Below are 17,294 nucleotides of genomic sequence, written 5' to 3'. Positions count from 1 at the left end.
TAAATGAAAACTACAGAAAATTTTTGTTTTTGAAAAAAAACTAAATGAAAATTAATTTATAATGTATTTAATAATTTTAAGAATTTCCTAATAATTAAATTATGCCAAATAAAAATTAAAAAAAAAAAATTGACAGTTAGAAATTTAAAAAATTTATAAATTCAATTTAAAAAAAATTTTTTTATTAATAATTAATTTTTTAAATAAAATAAAAAATTGCAAAATTTAATAATCTCTTCTTTTAAAAGCGCTTCAATGAGTTTAAAGAATTTTTTGAACTATTGAGCTTATAACCTCTTACATGTGGGTGTAATTTACTGTTTAATAGTTTTAAAAAGTAAACACATCAAGTATCCTACGTGGTTTAAAGTATATATTAATATATATAAAAAATGGCAAAATTATTAGATTTAGTAAATTCAGTAAATGACAGTGTTAATAAATCTAAAGATTTTACTATAAATTTATTGACTTCAAGCTCTGATTTACCATTTTTAAGTGATGAGGTGAGAAATTTATTATCCTAACCCTACTTTCGTTTATTTACTTACTCCTATTTATATTTACTATCTATTTTTATATTATTATTATTTAAATTAATTTTTTAAAATAATTATTTAATTCCAGATAAACGACTTTTACAATTTAGTAGTAAGCAAAATAAATTTATTTTTAAATAAACCCGACACTCGAGTAACCGGCGTGGTAATACTATCAAAATTTCTCCCACGATGTTCAAAAGACGTGCTCTTGAAGTACGGAACTTTCTGGATATCGAAAGTAGTCCAGGTGTTGGAGAGTAATTACGAGCCAGGTGAGCTGTCTTTAGCATGTAGAGTGTTGGGAGAACTATTGATCGTATCTAAGCAGATACCGGAACTAGCAAAAGAAATATCGATCCATAACATCAAGCCACTGGCTGCTCTTATCACCAGCTTTGATATAAATGACAAGGGAACGAGTCTGTTATACCCGCTTGCTATTTTACTTCATTACTACAAAGAATCTGCTGAAAAATTTCAGGTATTTTTTCAATTACAATTTTTAATTTATCGAGGATCAGTTTGTAAAATTTTTTATTCTAGGCATCAATAAGAGAGCTGATTCTTCCTACGATAGACTCTCAGAGTGAAGAAATAGTCCAAGCAGGCGCTAATATTTTTACTTTACTGACCCGAGCTACTGAACGTTCTTTCAAACCCATCGAATCAAAACCTTCATACACTAATTGGACTTACAATTTATTGTTGATCTGCAATAGCCTTGATGAAATATTGGACACTTTGTTTAACGATAGGTCAAATAATTCTGACGAATTTAAATTAAAATTGCCGAGTATTTCTGAAGAAAATGTTCTGGAATATTATTTCAAGCTCCAAAGACGATTTGAGAATCTCTGTGTCTTTTTGTCTACAATGTTACAGTAAGAATTTATTTATTACAATGATATTTAAATTAGCAGACACTTGATAATTTGTTTATTTTTCTTTGAAAATAAACTAGGCCTGAAAAATTATTTAAAAAAAATTTAATGGAATTTTTTTAATAAATATTTTTTGTCATAATTTATTTGTTAAAAAATTTCTAAAATTCATCAGATGTCTCTCAAGATCAGTATCATCATTTATTATAATCAATATTGAATGCAAAGTTTTAATAAATTTTAATTATTCAGTGGGTGTGGAGAAAATAACAGCGTGATCCCCAATGATATACTCAATCTGGTAGAACGTGGTTTCAATATTTCTCCGTCAAGCTTGCTCAAAGAAGACTCGGTGCAGAACCAGATCCTGTATATAATTCTCCCGAAATTACATGTCAGTTTATTCAACGTCCTGAATGCTTTTATCGAAGGGTAAGTTCTTGATAATTTATACATTATTAAAATTGTAATTATTTAAAATAAAAGGATTAATTTTATGGTTTAGATTCAAGGATAATTTAGTTCCATTTGCCAACGAGATACTTCCATTATACAAGCACACGTTGAATTGGACAAACGAGTCAGATAATCAAACTATCGGGGGCAAAAAGCCGTTTACTAATGTCAGGCTATCGGCTTATAAAAGTTTGAAAGTTTGGATGAGAAACCTGAACGGTTTATCGGGAGTTGAGATCATTTGCGATGATATTATTCCTTGGCTATTAAAAGATATTACTCCTGAAAAGTCTCAAGTTTTACTTACTGTAATTATGCCCAAAATTTTTTATAAATTTTTTAGCTAAACAAAATCAATTTTGCTTTAAAATAAAATATTTTGATATCAATAAATTTAAATATTAAATTATTTCAGATAAAAAAAACAACAGCTACATCTAAAAAGGCATTTAAAAGAACAAGAGACAATCAAATAAAAAATGATTTAACACTCGACAATTCAACTAGAGACAAAGAATCAATAGACGCAGATCTGTGTAAAGAAGCTTTGCATACTTTGCAAAACATTTTCAAATATTCCTGTTTAATAAAGCTACCGCTTTACAAAGTAAGTCTATTTTTATTAATCTTAAATTATTAATATTAATTTAATTAAATTATTGAAACAATTTTTAGGTAACTGAGGAATTAATAATATCTCTACTGTACAACGTATATATGGACAGTAGTAATTTCTACAGACAAAATCCCGAATGCCACTTGCAATTGCTGAGGACACTGAAGACAATGCAGATGAATCCTCACCCATTAGGAGCATCATCATTGCATCACTGCATTGAATTATTTAGCTCGGCGTCTCGTGAAAATAATCTTCAGGTCGTTGAAGAGGCTAAAGAAGCATTAATGCAGCTTGAAAAGATTTCCCATCCAAGTGCTCCAACTCTTAGTCTCCCTGTCTTAAGCACTACTGAATAAATCAATATTTTGCTTGTATTAAAAAAGAACGAAATATTTTTTTTTTTATCATATCTCTTTTTACTGTTGCCAAAAGTGTATCAATCATACATTCAAATTAGCATAATTTAACACCAACGTCTGACCTGTTCTGAAAAAAATAGAAACGCGCATCTTTAAATTTCTTCAGAGTAAATACTCTTCACCTTTTGCACTTACCAGACTTACTAAAAATATTTCCAAGCAAGTTACATCTTTAGTCAATGACATTTATCGTGATTTTAAAATTATTTAAAATTGCTACAGAAAATTTGTAATAGAAATTTTTTATATGATTATATAATCTATATTATTAAGTGAATAAGAAAAATTTTGTGGCCGATATGCTAGCAAATAAATAAAAGTTGATGTAAAGACAACTATTGAGCTATAGAAAAATATTGAAGTAGACCAATGACACTAAGTGCACACTATAAACAAATCAATGCTCCATTTATCAACTCAAGTCAATGAAAAATGAATGAATAAATATACCAGAAGAGTAAAGGAACGACTAATAGTATTTATTCTATTTAACAAATGTACAAAATGTAAATTTAAAAATAACTGGAAGTCTAACTCGATGTATTTCCTTAAATTTCAATTATCGAATTAACATAAAAGTAAATACTATCAACTGAATAATTAATTAGCGCCTGGTAATTAATATTACGATTGCTTTTTACTACTCTTAGCTTTTTTTTTAGACTTTTTATCACCAGCATTCCAGTAATATATTAATTGTCCAGCAATAACAGCGTTAGCTGTCGAGGAGCAAATGTACATAATAATCATACTAGTATCTCCGGTTTCTTGCATCGACGTAAATATCCTAGCGAGAGATCCAAAGAAGAGCATAAAGCATGTCACTGCTGATAACTGTCCAGTACTTGAATTGTTGTAATTAGTCCGGGCTTGGAAGAACTTTAATCAGAAATTAAAATTTATTATATTCTGTTTACTTGTCAATTGCATACTAAAATGCATTGTCATTCTTGCGCAAACGTTAATAGCATATTATGCATTTATATATTTTTTTTTATTGAGTATATTTACCTTGCTGAGAAGAATTATTGGAATGTTTATGTTTTGACAAGCCCAAAGAACATTAACAGGCGCCATTCCAGTTATTACTCCAAGTATCACTGACATATAACCGAAGAAAAACGCGGTTGCTTTCATTGTTTCACCACTGTAGTGCAAACACAGCAGTGCGATTGCTAAAGTTTGGAGTCCTAAAAACACAGCATCACCCCAGGCGCTGAAATTTTATTTATAATTTGAATAATTATTATAAAAAAATGTATTTAAAATAGATAATATATTTTAAAAAATTATTTAATTTTCATTTTAATTAATAAATGTCAACTTATAATTTTTTGAAATAAAATATATATTAATTATAATTAATAATTACTTACCTAAAAGGAAATCCATTTGCAAAACTGTATGACCCCATAGCAGTTATTGCAAATAAATCTAATAAAACACTTATAAAATTAATTCCTTGGCTACTTTTATTGGCATAGATTTTAAATACTTGTGGTAATTTAACTGGAAAAAAAAAAAAATAGACAAACATTTAATTATTACTCAAGTAAAATAAATATTCAATAAAATATGTGAATTAATTACCAGTAAGAGATCCTGCAATAATTCCAGTACCAAGTACTTTGCTGAGCGTAGCTTTCAAACATTCAACTATAAAATAATAAAAACAAGTGTTAGAAATAAATATAAATAATATACAATACGTATGATTTGGAGTACTTACCATGTAAAAAATTAAAATTAGTAAAGTACTCTTTCATACATTCTTTGGTAAAAAAGAACCCGGTTACTTTTTCTATGTACTCCATTTTGCTAGGTAATTTTAATAATAGAATTTAAAAATAATGTAAATAAAAACAACCCGGTGTTTAAAAATAAAGCTGTACGTGTCAGTAGAAAAAATTATTTGTGAAATGTCAATGAACTACGTCATATTCAACACATCACGTACTTGTACACAGAAAGAAGCGCCACCTGATAATTTAGTTGTCAAACGATAACACTGAACTTAGCCGTCAGCTGCTGATTTTAAAAATTTTTTTAGGAAATCAATCTTTTAATATTAAAATCTTTTAATATTAAAATAGAGATGAAATGTATGTAAAACCAATTTATTCGTGATATGATTGGTTGAAAATAACTATTCTCATTATGATTGGTTGAAAGTGAATATAATATACATAAACGACACATAAATATATCAAACAAATATGAGGCGCGCGCTTGCGCGCGCAAATTTAAATTCTAGTCCTTATATAAAATTGAGATGAAATGTATGCGGCATCAAACTATTCGTAACGTGATTGGTCGAATATATCATGAGCATGAAAATATATGCAAACGCTATAGTAAGGCGCGCGCTTGCGCGCGCAAATTTGAATTCTAGTTACATTAAAAAAATGATTCCAAAAATTTGCACTTGTTGTGAATCCGAAAGGATTGATCACAACGCTCTCTATATATTAATATAGAATTACATATAAACAGATGGCTGCTGTAAATAGTAGCGGGAAAAACTCAGTAAGATTTAAAATATATGTATTTTCAATTGTAATAATATCGGTAAGAAAAAAATAAAAATCTTTAAATATTGTAACCTTTTCTATTTTAAATTCTATTGTTTAGTATGGGAATTTTTCTATTATAAATTTTAGGGTATAGACAAATTTATAATCACCGAAAATTCCCAAGGAAAAAACCTACAAAACTTTATTACGGTTCTGTAGTTTAGGCATACAAAAAACTACTTTGTTAAAATAAGTTTACGTTAAATGTAATTGTCACTTAGAATAAAATACCGAACGTTTTGGAATATTCTTTACAGACTGGGAAAACTCAGTAATTTCCATTTATTTTATTGACATAATCCTTTAAGCGGCTTATTTTCCAAAACGTTCACTAAAAAGGGATTACTCGAATACCTAAGACTAGGCAATAAAAACCCGACATCGAAGAAATCGAAAACCAAGGAACAAGAGGACACTTATCAAGAAGCAAGACTGTAGTCCGTCACGCGAAATTTTACTTTTCCTGAAATTATTGTCGGTACTGGTATTTTGTAAACCATTGAATAATAAACGATAGATTTGCGCGCAATGCAAATCTAAATTAAACTAAAATAATCTGAGTGTTTTAAATTCATTTTATATATATAATTTATATTTAATTATTCAAATTTAAATCTATTCTCCCGTCTTAATCTATTTACTGCGAGTTGAACGCCTTATCGCGTTCCAACGGGCGAATTAAAAGAATTCCATAAATTTACTATAGCCAATTTAGGGCTATACAACACACTTGAATTTTTTAATTAAATTTTTTTATAATAATTTAGTTGTTATAAAATTCTAAAAAAAATTGTAATGTCTGTTAACTTCAGTGTCATGTCAAACGCGCTCAACTTTTGATTTATTTTTTGGGTCTTGGCAGCACTGTACTCTGTATGTACACAACAGTGCAGCCAGATCGTGAGTAAAAAGTTCCCCCACTTTCCATTACACTCCATGCTATTTTGCCTTAAGTGGGGGGTCGTTCTACCCACGATCTGACTGCACTGGTACACAAACGTAATTGCTGCGGTTGATTGTGCTCTTGTTCTTGAACGCGTCAATAATTTAATTTAATAAACTAGAAAGTTAAAAGCTTCTGATTATTTTTTGCTGGTGTTTTTAATTTGAAAAAATTTTTCAAGATGACTATGGCCATGCTCCAACGTCGCGCAAATGTAAGTTGTCTTAAAAATATTCAGTAGTATAAATTTATTATATTCTAACCTCAATTTTAAAATTTATGTCTCTTTTTTCTCAGTGTATTATATATTAATTGAATGATAAAATTATTTTTTTAGGTGAGATTACCTCCAGAGGTTAACCGAGTTTTATATATCAGAAATCTTCCCTACAAAATAACAGCTGAGGAGATGTACGACATATTTGGAAAGTATGGAGCAATCAGACAAATAAGAGTGTAAGTTCATTTTTAAATGTTAAATTTTAATTAAAAAAATTTTATTGGAATAAATAATTTTTATTCTTGTTTTGATTTCAATTATTATAATTTTATTTCTAATTGTTATCTGTGTTTTAATTCTGATTCTAATTTTTTTTTTAGTGGAAATACCGCAGAAACTCGTGGAACAGCCTTCGTAGTCTATGAGGACATCTTCGACGCGAAAAACGCGTGTGACCATTTGAGCGGATTTAATGTGTGTAATCGTTATCTGGTGGTGCTCTACTACCAGTCTAACAAGGCGTTCAAACGGATGGACGTTGATAAAAAGATGGAAGACTTAGAAAAGCTGAAGACGAAATATAATTTGAATGATGAAAAAAAATAGTTTTAATAAAAATTTTTTTCATTATATACTATTTATAATATATTTTACACAGTAAGACTGTAAATACTTTGTATTTAATTAGCCAGTAAAAATTAAAAATAAGTTTTTATTGAAAAATAAATGATACTTCAGAAAATGATTTAAAAATTGCATCTTGAAATGTTTAAAAAATCCTTTAGTCAATTAAAATTTAATTTTGTTTTTTATAATAATGAAATTAAAAAATAAATTTTTAAATAATTTTATTTATAATCAAATAATTAATTAAATATTTGTTTTAATTTTTTAAACATAACAATAAAGTTATCAGTCACTTGACAATTTTTTAATTTTATTTAAAAAAAAAAATTATTTTCAAAAAATTGCATTTTTAATTTTTTAAAATTTGTACATTTAAATTTTTTGAGCATAATTAATGTGTTGAAAAAATTTTTCAAATGATCAAATATCTGTTAAATAAATTTAAATTCACAAACTTTAAACGCACTTTCAAATTTAGCGCGCTTTACAAATTAGTACCAATTTTCCCCACCCGCAGGATTAGCAGCACTAACCGTGATATTCGTATTTGCCTCCATTTTATTATTTACATACAAAGCGCTAAGGACACAATACATAACAGATAACAACCACGTGTGCAATTATAATATTTATCATTAAACATTAAACCAGCGAGTGTCATTGTACATACACATAACCGCGAATAATTTAGTGTCCGTAAGACGTAATTTAGAAAGTATCAGACGGGGCGTGTCAGTTTTTAATAACTAAATAAACAAAATTGAAATGTCGTTCGAGTGTTGCGGGAACGGTGTCACCGGTGACACTTTTGCTAATTCTTTAAAAACTCTATTGAAAATGCTCAATGACGTTGGAATTTTTCCCAACGATCAAGAAGCAGAAAGCACTTTAATTTTCAGGAGTTTGAATTTAAAAAGCCTGTTGATTGCGACGGTGGTAATTTTATTAGCAATAACGACGAAATGTTGGCGCCGTCGCGGTGGCTAAAAAATTGCCGGGGATAGCCGACGTAGTGCGAACTCTTTGGTACCGGCGCGTGACGCTAACCTCAAGATGAAGACGTCGACGACACCCTCGGTGAGAGTCGGGTTTGTTATTTCCAATGACTAATACTCCGGGACGAGTAATTGTGGTTCTTAGCGATAAAAGCTATTTTAACTTATTTTTATAACAATGAATAATTTAATTATAGGATAATTGTAATAATAATGGTTGTAATTACGGTAATAATCCTGTTTGTATAAATGTGGACTCTGATTAAGCGAATGAACGGTCTCGGGGTTAGCACTACGGAGTGGGAGCTGTTGTAAGACAACTGGTGTGTCGTTGCGACTAACAGCTGCTCGCCGGACAAGACCAACGAGGTAAATAGTAAATATAGGCGCGAGAAAGTCTGTATTGGTAATATGTAACTATTATGCTCTGTACTTGGTACTTATAGTATTTAATCAATTGTCATTTGAATGTCTTCTGTTGATAATACTGATTTTAGAAGACATTTGATTAATTTATGACACTCAAATCAGAAGATTTTAGATTAATTAAGCATTACCTAATAAATAAATTAATTATAGAAATTTATTTTTAGACAAATCCATTTATAATTTTTTTTTATTTCTGAAAATGGAATTTTTTTTTTGCTAAATTTTGTTTGTCATAATTTATTTATCTTTAAAAAAATTCTAATCTTTTTTTGTTTAAGAAAATATTTTTTTAATTTCTATACATAAAATTTAAAAAAAATTCAATTGTTTAAAAAAATCGTACAATTTTTTAGACGGCTATTAATTGAAATATAATTGCTTAATTTAATTAGTATTTTTTTTAATATATTTTTTTTAAATCAATAAATTATCATTAAAAATGCGATCAACTTTTTTAATTTTCTACTAAATTTTCTTCATAGAAATTTTTTTGAGAAAAATTCTAAATCATATAAAATTTTACAAGTAAAACGTAACATTTGTTAATGTACAATTACAGCTTAAGCTTTAATTATATTTCTTCTCTAACTATTCAAATTCTTTCTGTAAATACAAATGTCAGATGTCTGCTATTTCAAGTACCACATCATACTAGTTAATTACAGAGTTGTTGACATTAATTTATTAATTGTGATATATTTCATTGCAGATGCGAACTTTATCACACCAGTGGGGTATGTATTGTCATTCAAATAAGCACTATATACTTGTTTATGAGTAAAATCTTTGGTATCTCGTAGTTGGTATGGATTGATATTTATAAATTGAATAAAAATCAATATATTTTGATTTGAATTGAACTTTCTACATAAATAATTTATAATTACGTCAATAAAAAATACTTATTGGCATGCTCAGGTAGCAGTGGTTGGATATATCTCATTGAAATAATCTTGAGAAATACAAATCGAATACATGATCGATGATACATATCTACGAATCTATCAATTTCGATTTATGCTGAATATTTCCTTTATCAATGTGCGTATAAATCGGGCGAGTTATGCCGATCAACTTCTCAATTTATTCAACACGTCTTGGCAATAAATTAGAGTAATAATAATAATAATAATAATAATAATAATAATAATAATAATAATAATAATAAGGCTAAAAAATTTTTTAAATATATTTTTTTTAAATAATAAATTATTGTTATTTTAAAAAATTATTATTATTATTATTATTATTAAAATTTTTCTTGGAATATTTATCAGATTAAAACTTAAAAAAAAAAAATAATAATAATAATTGTAATGATAGTTGTGGTGATAGAAGAAATAGAGTAGCTTAACTAATAACGATTGTATATCATGACGAATTAAGTGGATAGAAATGGAGGTGATAATGAAGATTGATGACGATGTATCTCAAATGCGACACATTGGTTCTATCTTAAATTAAAGGTAATTTTGCGATTTAAAAAAATAAGGGTCATTAATATAAATAACTTTAGAAATTGCAATATATATGAATCTATTAACACGTCAGCTGACCGATACATAAAAATATTAAACTTGTATTAATGTCACAGTTGATCATTTGTATCCATTAGCCCATTTTATTATTCGCTAGACGCTCTATAAATGCTCTATGGGAATATACTATTTATTTATTTTTTATTTATTTCTATATAAGAAAATATATATATATTTTTTTTTCATAAGCTTGATGGCTTCAATTTCGATAGGCCAGTAATTGGCAATTTCTGAATCTTCTAGTTTATTCCAGTGTATGTAATATAAGTGTTAAACTATTCGTGGTTAAAAGAATCAATTTTTTTACAAAACTTAAAAAATTTGGAATCTTTAATTCAAGATCTACAAGTCTGTTGAAATAAATTCGTCTAAATTTATTCTAAATAGTACTTGTCAGAAAGTGAAAAAGTTTTAAATGGCCCATAAAATTATGAGCTAAAAAAAGAATCTGAAACCGCAAAAACAGTTCGCCATATGGTGGGATGACTAATAAGACAAGATAATAATGATAATAACTACAAATAAATCTAAAATATCTAATTTTCAAAACCAGGAATTAAAATGACGTATAAATTTTTTTGAAAATGACTCTGGCTGCCAACAAAGTTCCCAGAAGAATAAAGAAAATCCAGAGTTTTGTGGGTGAATCGCTGTTAACTTCTCAAGCTCTAAATCCAGGAAACATCCTCATCAGTTATATTAGAATGGAGTACACGCATGCCCACTCCTTCCTACACGAAAATAGCTCGATCTAATGGTCCTGGGAACGAGCTGAAGCTGTCTCATCTCAACTTCAACACAACCAACTAAATATTCAGCTGTACTGGGTATGACGGCAAGTTATGTCTCGGCATCAGCATCCAGCTCACACATTCCCCTTGTGGATTGTGGATATGGAAGACGCAAGTCTAAGCGAAAACGAAACGCCGTGAAAATAGATCAAGTCTGTGTGCAAATACCAGCATGATGGCGACGGCGTTGTATTATCATTATCATTATCATTAACCAACACATTCGCTTGGCTCCACGTACAACACACACACACTCAATAACTTAGTGGCAAGTGGCAAGAGTACGCATGAAAATTGGAATGATGATGCAGTTGCCCTGAATAAAGGTCGCTAGCCGACCTAGCTCCCTAGCTGGCAACCAACCTCCGGCCACCCACCGACTATTGATTTTGCTAACCTTCTGTCCAGATACTACCCTTTCTAATCTCAATATATACTTATATTCTAGCTGTAGTCTAGATAAAATACAAATTTTTAGGTATATGACTGATTCTAATGTTCAAGTCACACGCAATTGTTTAATTAAAGGAACTTTTACTTTTTTTTTTATTGTCTTTTAACATAAAAATATATTTTAGAAGTTATATGCTCTTAGAAGGTATCAGGGGTCTTGATCCTCCGACAAAATATCCAAAAAAAAATATCCCCGGACAAAATATCCCTGAGACTATAAAAAATATAAAATATAAAATTCAGCCACATTTTATACGACGCGCTCCAAAATAACTTAAAAAAAATCCTTATAACTTTAAAAATACTTGTCCAATTAACATTAAATTTTTTTGTGTACATACTTAAATATATCTACACTAAAAAAATAAAAAAAAAATTAATTTAAAAAATTTTCTATTTACTGAAAAAGAAGAAAAATAAGTTGAAATTTAAAAAAATTGAAGAAAGCCGGTTTATGGTAATCCAACAAGAACTGCTGTTCAATCCGTGTCCCGATTTCCGAAACACAAAATGTTAAAAAAAGCTTTTATATGTAATGCATACTATATAATTTGCAACGTACGTAATTATTGTTTTGACGGTGAATAATTAACAAGGAACGAAAACATAATAATATGCACCTTGTGTCATTCGAATGTACAGTTTTCCATGAATTTTAAATTTACAGCTTAAATAAAAGAGTAAGAAAATAAAATAAAGAGGGCGAGAATGTAAAGTTAAGTGAAGATGTGCAGCTAATTCACTTCACTGGTAACCCAGACTTTTAGTATTCATTCGTTGTCGTCGTCATCGCACATACGCGACTTCCTCATTCCTTAAGAGTTAAACCCATTGTAAAGCTTCGCTGGTTAATCTAGAAATCTAAGGACGTAGATAATTTATTTCTTCTGGTGTCTAACAATAAGTTCCAGGTGGTATTTTGTCCTATTTTTATCATTCTATTTTATGGTTAAAGTTTTACATTACCATGAAAATCTATACTTTACAAACGAGGCTAAAAATCCTGGATCATAATTACAAAAGAATGGTTGATAAAAAGGATTAAATAAAAGGAGACTTGGCAGCTGTGTGTGATAAAAGCTTTTGAAAGTAAAAATGAAAAAAGTAGTTTAGCTTGTACATATATTAGCAGAAAGATGTGCTGTGAGCTATCTACACTGATGAACGTAATATTTGGAGCGTGTTGGTATATCTCATGCCCAACAGAGTTGTCAAGTGTGGGATGGCATGATGGTGACAATGCACTGGTGGCCTCGCGCCCGATACGCGTTTGCCGCGTAATAGTAACAGCTTAGCTGTATGTACACTAGACATAGACAGATTCCACACATCAGCGATGAGTCTCCTGAGACACAAGACACAGCCGTCCATCACTGTATTATTTTTTAATATACTCGACTTTAGCATAAACATATTTATAATATCAATGTATAAACATGTGTAAGATGTAATGTGTAATATTAAATATGTAATATGTTTTTAGATGTATGAGACATAATACATACAATACATATCGACAGACGATTAATTAAGTATAGAGGTCGTTTTTATCCAAATAGAGCCTTTCTAAATGAATTTTAATCGGCAATAAATTTTCATGGAATATTTTTATTGCCGGTTATTCCATGCGCTGAATAAATAAATTGCAATTCATAATATGCTTATAGTTTGTAGTACATAAGACATACGACACACAACTAGTAGACAATTTAAAATTCAGCATACGAATCTACCCTTTTTTCTGCTCGCTGGTCAGCTGTCATTGCATATCGCGTAACCAATATTTTCGCGCGATCTAATCGCAGTATAAATAATTTAGCAGTAAAGAGCTCCAATGCAGAATTAAATATATGAGAGATCGATCGAGTAGAGGTTTGTTGCGTAACCATTCTCAGATTTTTTTCACAATCGCTGGACTGCTAGTCGCTGGCTTTTACTAGTTTAATAATTTTACTGTTGATTAACAGCTGGTAATTTTCTCCGGGGATGCTTTTATGCTTTTTCAGAGAAAATCTTCTTTTATTAAAAGATTATACGCTGTTAGAATTTTTTAAAATTTATGTTTAGTTCATTTTTTAAGGGTAGATATATTAAAGGATTTTTGGAGCGTGTCGCATAAAATGGGGTTGAAGATAAAAACTTTAAATATTTTTTTCTCCAAAAAACCTATCGAAATCTTTAATTTTTTTTTTTTTTTTTTCACGACATTTTGTTATCATAAATACCGCCGTAAAAAAAGCAGAATAAAAAAAAAATTAAAACATTAAAAGTATAACCTTTTAATAATGAGGGACACGATATAAAATTTTGGTCAATTTAAACATCTGTAAAAAGAAAGAAGAAAGGAGAAAAAAAATAGCAAGCGAAGTGCGAAGTGACTGGGTTAAACTGCAGAGGCCTGACATGAACATGACATTGTAACTTTGACCCAACTCGGACAATCGCTGTGGGGCCAGCAGGTGAATCAGAGAGTTAAGAGATCCGCCCTTGGCCCTCGACAGTCGTGATTTGCTTCGTTAAATCGATTGTGCTTCAATTTGGACCAGACCGCCGGCACGGTCTGGTTGCCGACCAATCCAGCCTCCGCCAACTGAACACGAAATACATTGGAGATTACTCTGCAAGTAACCAACTTATTTATTTATTTTTATTTTCTGTGGCGTAACTTTCTTCACTTTGTATTTCTTTCCTCAACAAATCTGCCGATGGCGAGTGAGCTTTTTTTCCTTTCTCCTCTGCTACCAACGATGCTCATGATTGTCAAATTTAATGGAATAGAGTCAAGTATTGCGAGAGCACATTCAAACTCAGTGGATCGCGTCTAGACAGATTAATGACGTCATTATACAAGGTCGGCTGTCATTGCAGTTTATGAAAGAGTCTGATCAACATCAACACACCATTATCCAGCTATATATATATATATATATATATATATATATATATATATATATATATATATATATATATATATATATATCAATTTACTCTTTACTCGTGCCTGTTATGTGCTCACTTGCGCTCAATTTAATGTAAGCCAGTTTGTCTTCTCCAGAAATCAAAATAAAATTAAACAGCACAACATGCATCCACAAGAAAATTACTCACGTCATGCATAATTATATTTTTTACTGATACGAGGTACGAGGAACATGAACATGAACACGAGTGGAAAAGAACGACATAAACACTCAATTGAAGCGAATTGCTCCTGCTTCTGCTTCTGCTGCTTCTGGTGAAACTCAAGACTTGTGAGAATAAAATTTTTAAATTCCGGATACGGGTCAGACACCATTGGATCATAAATATTTCAATTGATTTTCAACCAGAGTAACGCTCGACTGAAAAAGATGAGAAAAGTTTTGATGGGGACAAAAGAGCGGGTTTTTATTGAATTTTTACATTAAGGAAATTCTTTCCCATGCCCGGGAGCTAATTGGAGTTATTGTGGAACTGGAAACTCGAAACTTTATGTTAAGGTGGTCAAGGTTTTGTGTCTAGACGTAGGGTTGGAGGGCTGTCGACTCCCTCCATGTTGGAAGGTCGAAGTTTTTGGGTTTGAGCAACGCAGGGAAGTTTTTAAGGGGATAATTTGGGAAAGTTCAAGGTAGGGTCGCTTTTTTTAGTGAGAGGTGGAATGAAGGCAATTTTGGTGGTTAACAGTTGAAGGATGTTTTGGAAATTTTTTGTAATTTAATTTTTATTAAATTTGAGATTTTTTTTAAAATAAAATATAGTAAAAAAATTTTAATTAAAAAAGCAAATTCCGGTTTTTGATCTCGATAAATCTCATAAACGCCCAACAATTCAAACGCACTGTTAGTTTGAACAAAATAAATTCATTGTGCGTCAAACAAATCAATTCTCATTGCCTCTCGGTGGTCTGTCTCTTCACCAATTGGCATTTTTTCAAAATTTTATCTGCTGAATTGCTCGCTAATTATAAAAATTAAATCCTCAATAAACGACCCTCAATTGAACTTGAAAAAAATCCAATAAACTGACAATCATAATCATAAAAATAAAATCTCCTCTACACTTAAACACTATTTGTATTTTTTGTCATGTTTTCTATTTGCGTTTGTTAAAAAAGGCATTCCTGGGTCTCCCCAGATAAATTGGGCGTTCAAAGAAGATTAAGTGTCGAGGCAGGTATAAATATATACATATATACATTTATAAGCTTCGCATCTCTCCTGCATGACACACACGAACATATTAATGACAGCCAGCCCATATCTCAATCAGAAACAGAAAAACTCAGCCGCTAAATTATTTTCCTCATGAATAAAATGAAATGAAATAAAATTAACGCTATCAGAGCTCGAGCTTTTAGTCGGCCATTAATTGTTCAATACACAATTTGCGATTGACAATGCATAAAATAAAACAGATGACCAACGCACTTAATGATCAATGTGAAGACCTGATTATGATAGGAAGAATCATGTGTGTAATAATAAAATGAAGCGGAGGGACAGAGACGGTAGATTAAAGTGTAATGGAGGGTCCGAGTCAGTACTATGTGGGCCAGACGATAATAATTGTTAAGCGTTTCCTGGTATGTTGTGCTGCATTTAATTGATACAGAGAAGCCGGCGTACTGTCGCTGCAGATACTCTGTATATGTAAGACGTATCGTTCACTTCATTGCACTGGGCTCATTCGCACTGATTAAGTTCAATGATAATTTTTAAACCGTTTTATTTTTAAACCCACTGTAAATCAAGATTCTTTTTTTGCTTATCGTTTATCATTATTTATATCATTATTATTGTTATTATTATTTAAAACATGTAAGATCATCTTTAATTATTTATGTTTTAAATTTACTGATATTTTATAAATTATAAAAAAATTTTCAAGCCTTTTTTTCGGAGTTGTATTTTTTTTTTTACTTTAAGTAAAAATTCGAATACTTTTTTTTCGTAAAATTTTAATAACTAGAAAATCGAGCTCGCTTCTGTCAAAATTTTTATTATCGACACTTTAATTAATCAATATTTTTACAAATTTTATTCTATTAATTTTAATTTTGAATAAAATATGAAACTCAAAAAAAATTTTTTATTTATAATAATAATAATAATAATAATAATAATAATAATAATAATAATAATAATAAAAGTACCAAGGAAGCAAGCAAAAGTAAAGTGTCGGTCTGTCAACGTTCCGTTGATCATCAGTCAATAGATTCAGAGGATGTTCGTGCGTGTAACGGTAATTCCTCTACTCACACCAGCTAGTTATCTGTCGTGTGTTATATGTTATATGCTATATATTATGTGTTATGTGTTATGTGTTGTACGTACAACCACTCGTACTGAAGCAGAGCCATCATTTCTCCTGTCTTGGTATCAACCAAGCATCACATCACATCTCAAGTAAAAGCACACACGGCATAGCACAGTATAACATGGGCCGTGCCAGGCAACTGTCGCTGAATGCTAACCAATATAGCAAATCACAAGAATAATCATTGTTGGTTGTTGGTCATGGTCATTCTCTGCCTGCCGTGTGAAACAATTTTAATAGGGTATTATTATTTGTGTGGTTAAAGTCTTTCGTATGTGTCCTATTGATTCACCATTGATATATCTTCCGTAATTGTAATTAACTACCCCCGTATATATATATATATATATATATATATATATATATATATATATATATATATATATATATATATATTTTTATTCTTACCTTTAGTGCGCAGACGTTTTTCTGCTACGTCATTTCCTGAATATCAAAAAAGTCAATCATTAATAATGTACAATTTAATTTTTGATGATGGAAATTTTTGCAAAA

General features: G+C 29.9%; 4 protein-coding genes across 4 annotated transcripts in view; 3 read left to right on the top strand and 1 right to left on the bottom strand.

Moving 5' to 3' along the window:
* Positions 1-311: 311 nt before the first annotated feature.
* Positions 312-3,252, top strand: LOC141534973 (proline-, glutamic acid- and leucine-rich protein 1). The gene is made up of 7 exons (XM_074254660.1): positions 312-506; positions 628-1,023; positions 1,086-1,423; positions 1,676-1,855; positions 1,929-2,187; positions 2,295-2,486; positions 2,555-3,252. Exons 1-7 carry the CDS (start codon positions 393-395, stop codon positions 2,852-2,854), a joined length of 1,779 nt encoding a protein of 592 aa, XP_074110761.1. The 5' UTR covers positions 312-392; the 3' UTR covers positions 2,855-3,252.
* Positions 3,253-3,375: 123 nt separating this feature from the next.
* Positions 3,376-4,882, bottom strand: LOC141534976 (mannose-P-dolichol utilization defect 1 protein homolog). Its single transcript, XM_074254664.1, has 5 exons — positions 4,647-4,882; positions 4,508-4,573; positions 4,294-4,426; positions 3,929-4,133; positions 3,376-3,796 (listed from the first exon to the last, which is right to left on the bottom strand). Exons 1-5 carry the CDS (start codon positions 4,729-4,731, stop codon positions 3,542-3,544), a joined length of 744 nt encoding a protein of 247 aa, XP_074110765.1. The 5' UTR covers positions 4,732-4,882; the 3' UTR covers positions 3,376-3,541.
* Positions 4,883-5,954: 1,072 nt separating this feature from the next.
* Sf3b6 (splicing factor 3B subunit 6) lies at positions 5,955-7,406 on the top strand. Its single transcript, XM_074254000.1, has 3 exons — positions 5,955-6,647; positions 6,771-6,889; positions 7,034-7,406. The coding sequence occupies exons 1-3, from the start codon at positions 6,615-6,617 to the stop codon at positions 7,257-7,259; spliced, it is 378 nt and encodes a 125-aa protein (XP_074110101.1). The 5' UTR covers positions 5,955-6,614; the 3' UTR covers positions 7,260-7,406.
* A 393-nt stretch (positions 7,407-7,799) lies between these two features.
* Oatp74d (Organic anion transporting polypeptide 74D) overlaps positions 7,800-17,294 on the top strand; it is a 38,921-nt gene continuing 29,426 nt past the window's right edge. The window contains exons 1-2 of the mRNA XM_074254679.1: positions 7,800-8,644; positions 9,414-9,438. The gene's annotated coding sequence lies outside the window, so the exon portion shown is untranslated. The remainder of the gene's footprint in view (positions 8,645-9,413; positions 9,439-17,294) is intronic.

The sequence above is a fragment of the Cotesia typhae genome, unplaced genomic scaffold, assembly GCF_013202065.1.
Source record: "Cotesia typhae breed Kobodo isofemale line unplaced genomic scaffold, CoteBio_Ctyphae scaffold_13, whole genome shotgun sequence".
Classification (NCBI taxonomy): Eukaryota; Metazoa; Arthropoda; class Insecta; order Hymenoptera; family Braconidae; genus Cotesia; species Cotesia typhae.
Note: the sequence above shows the minus strand (reverse complement) of the source record. Positions and strands in the feature narration are given on the sequence as shown.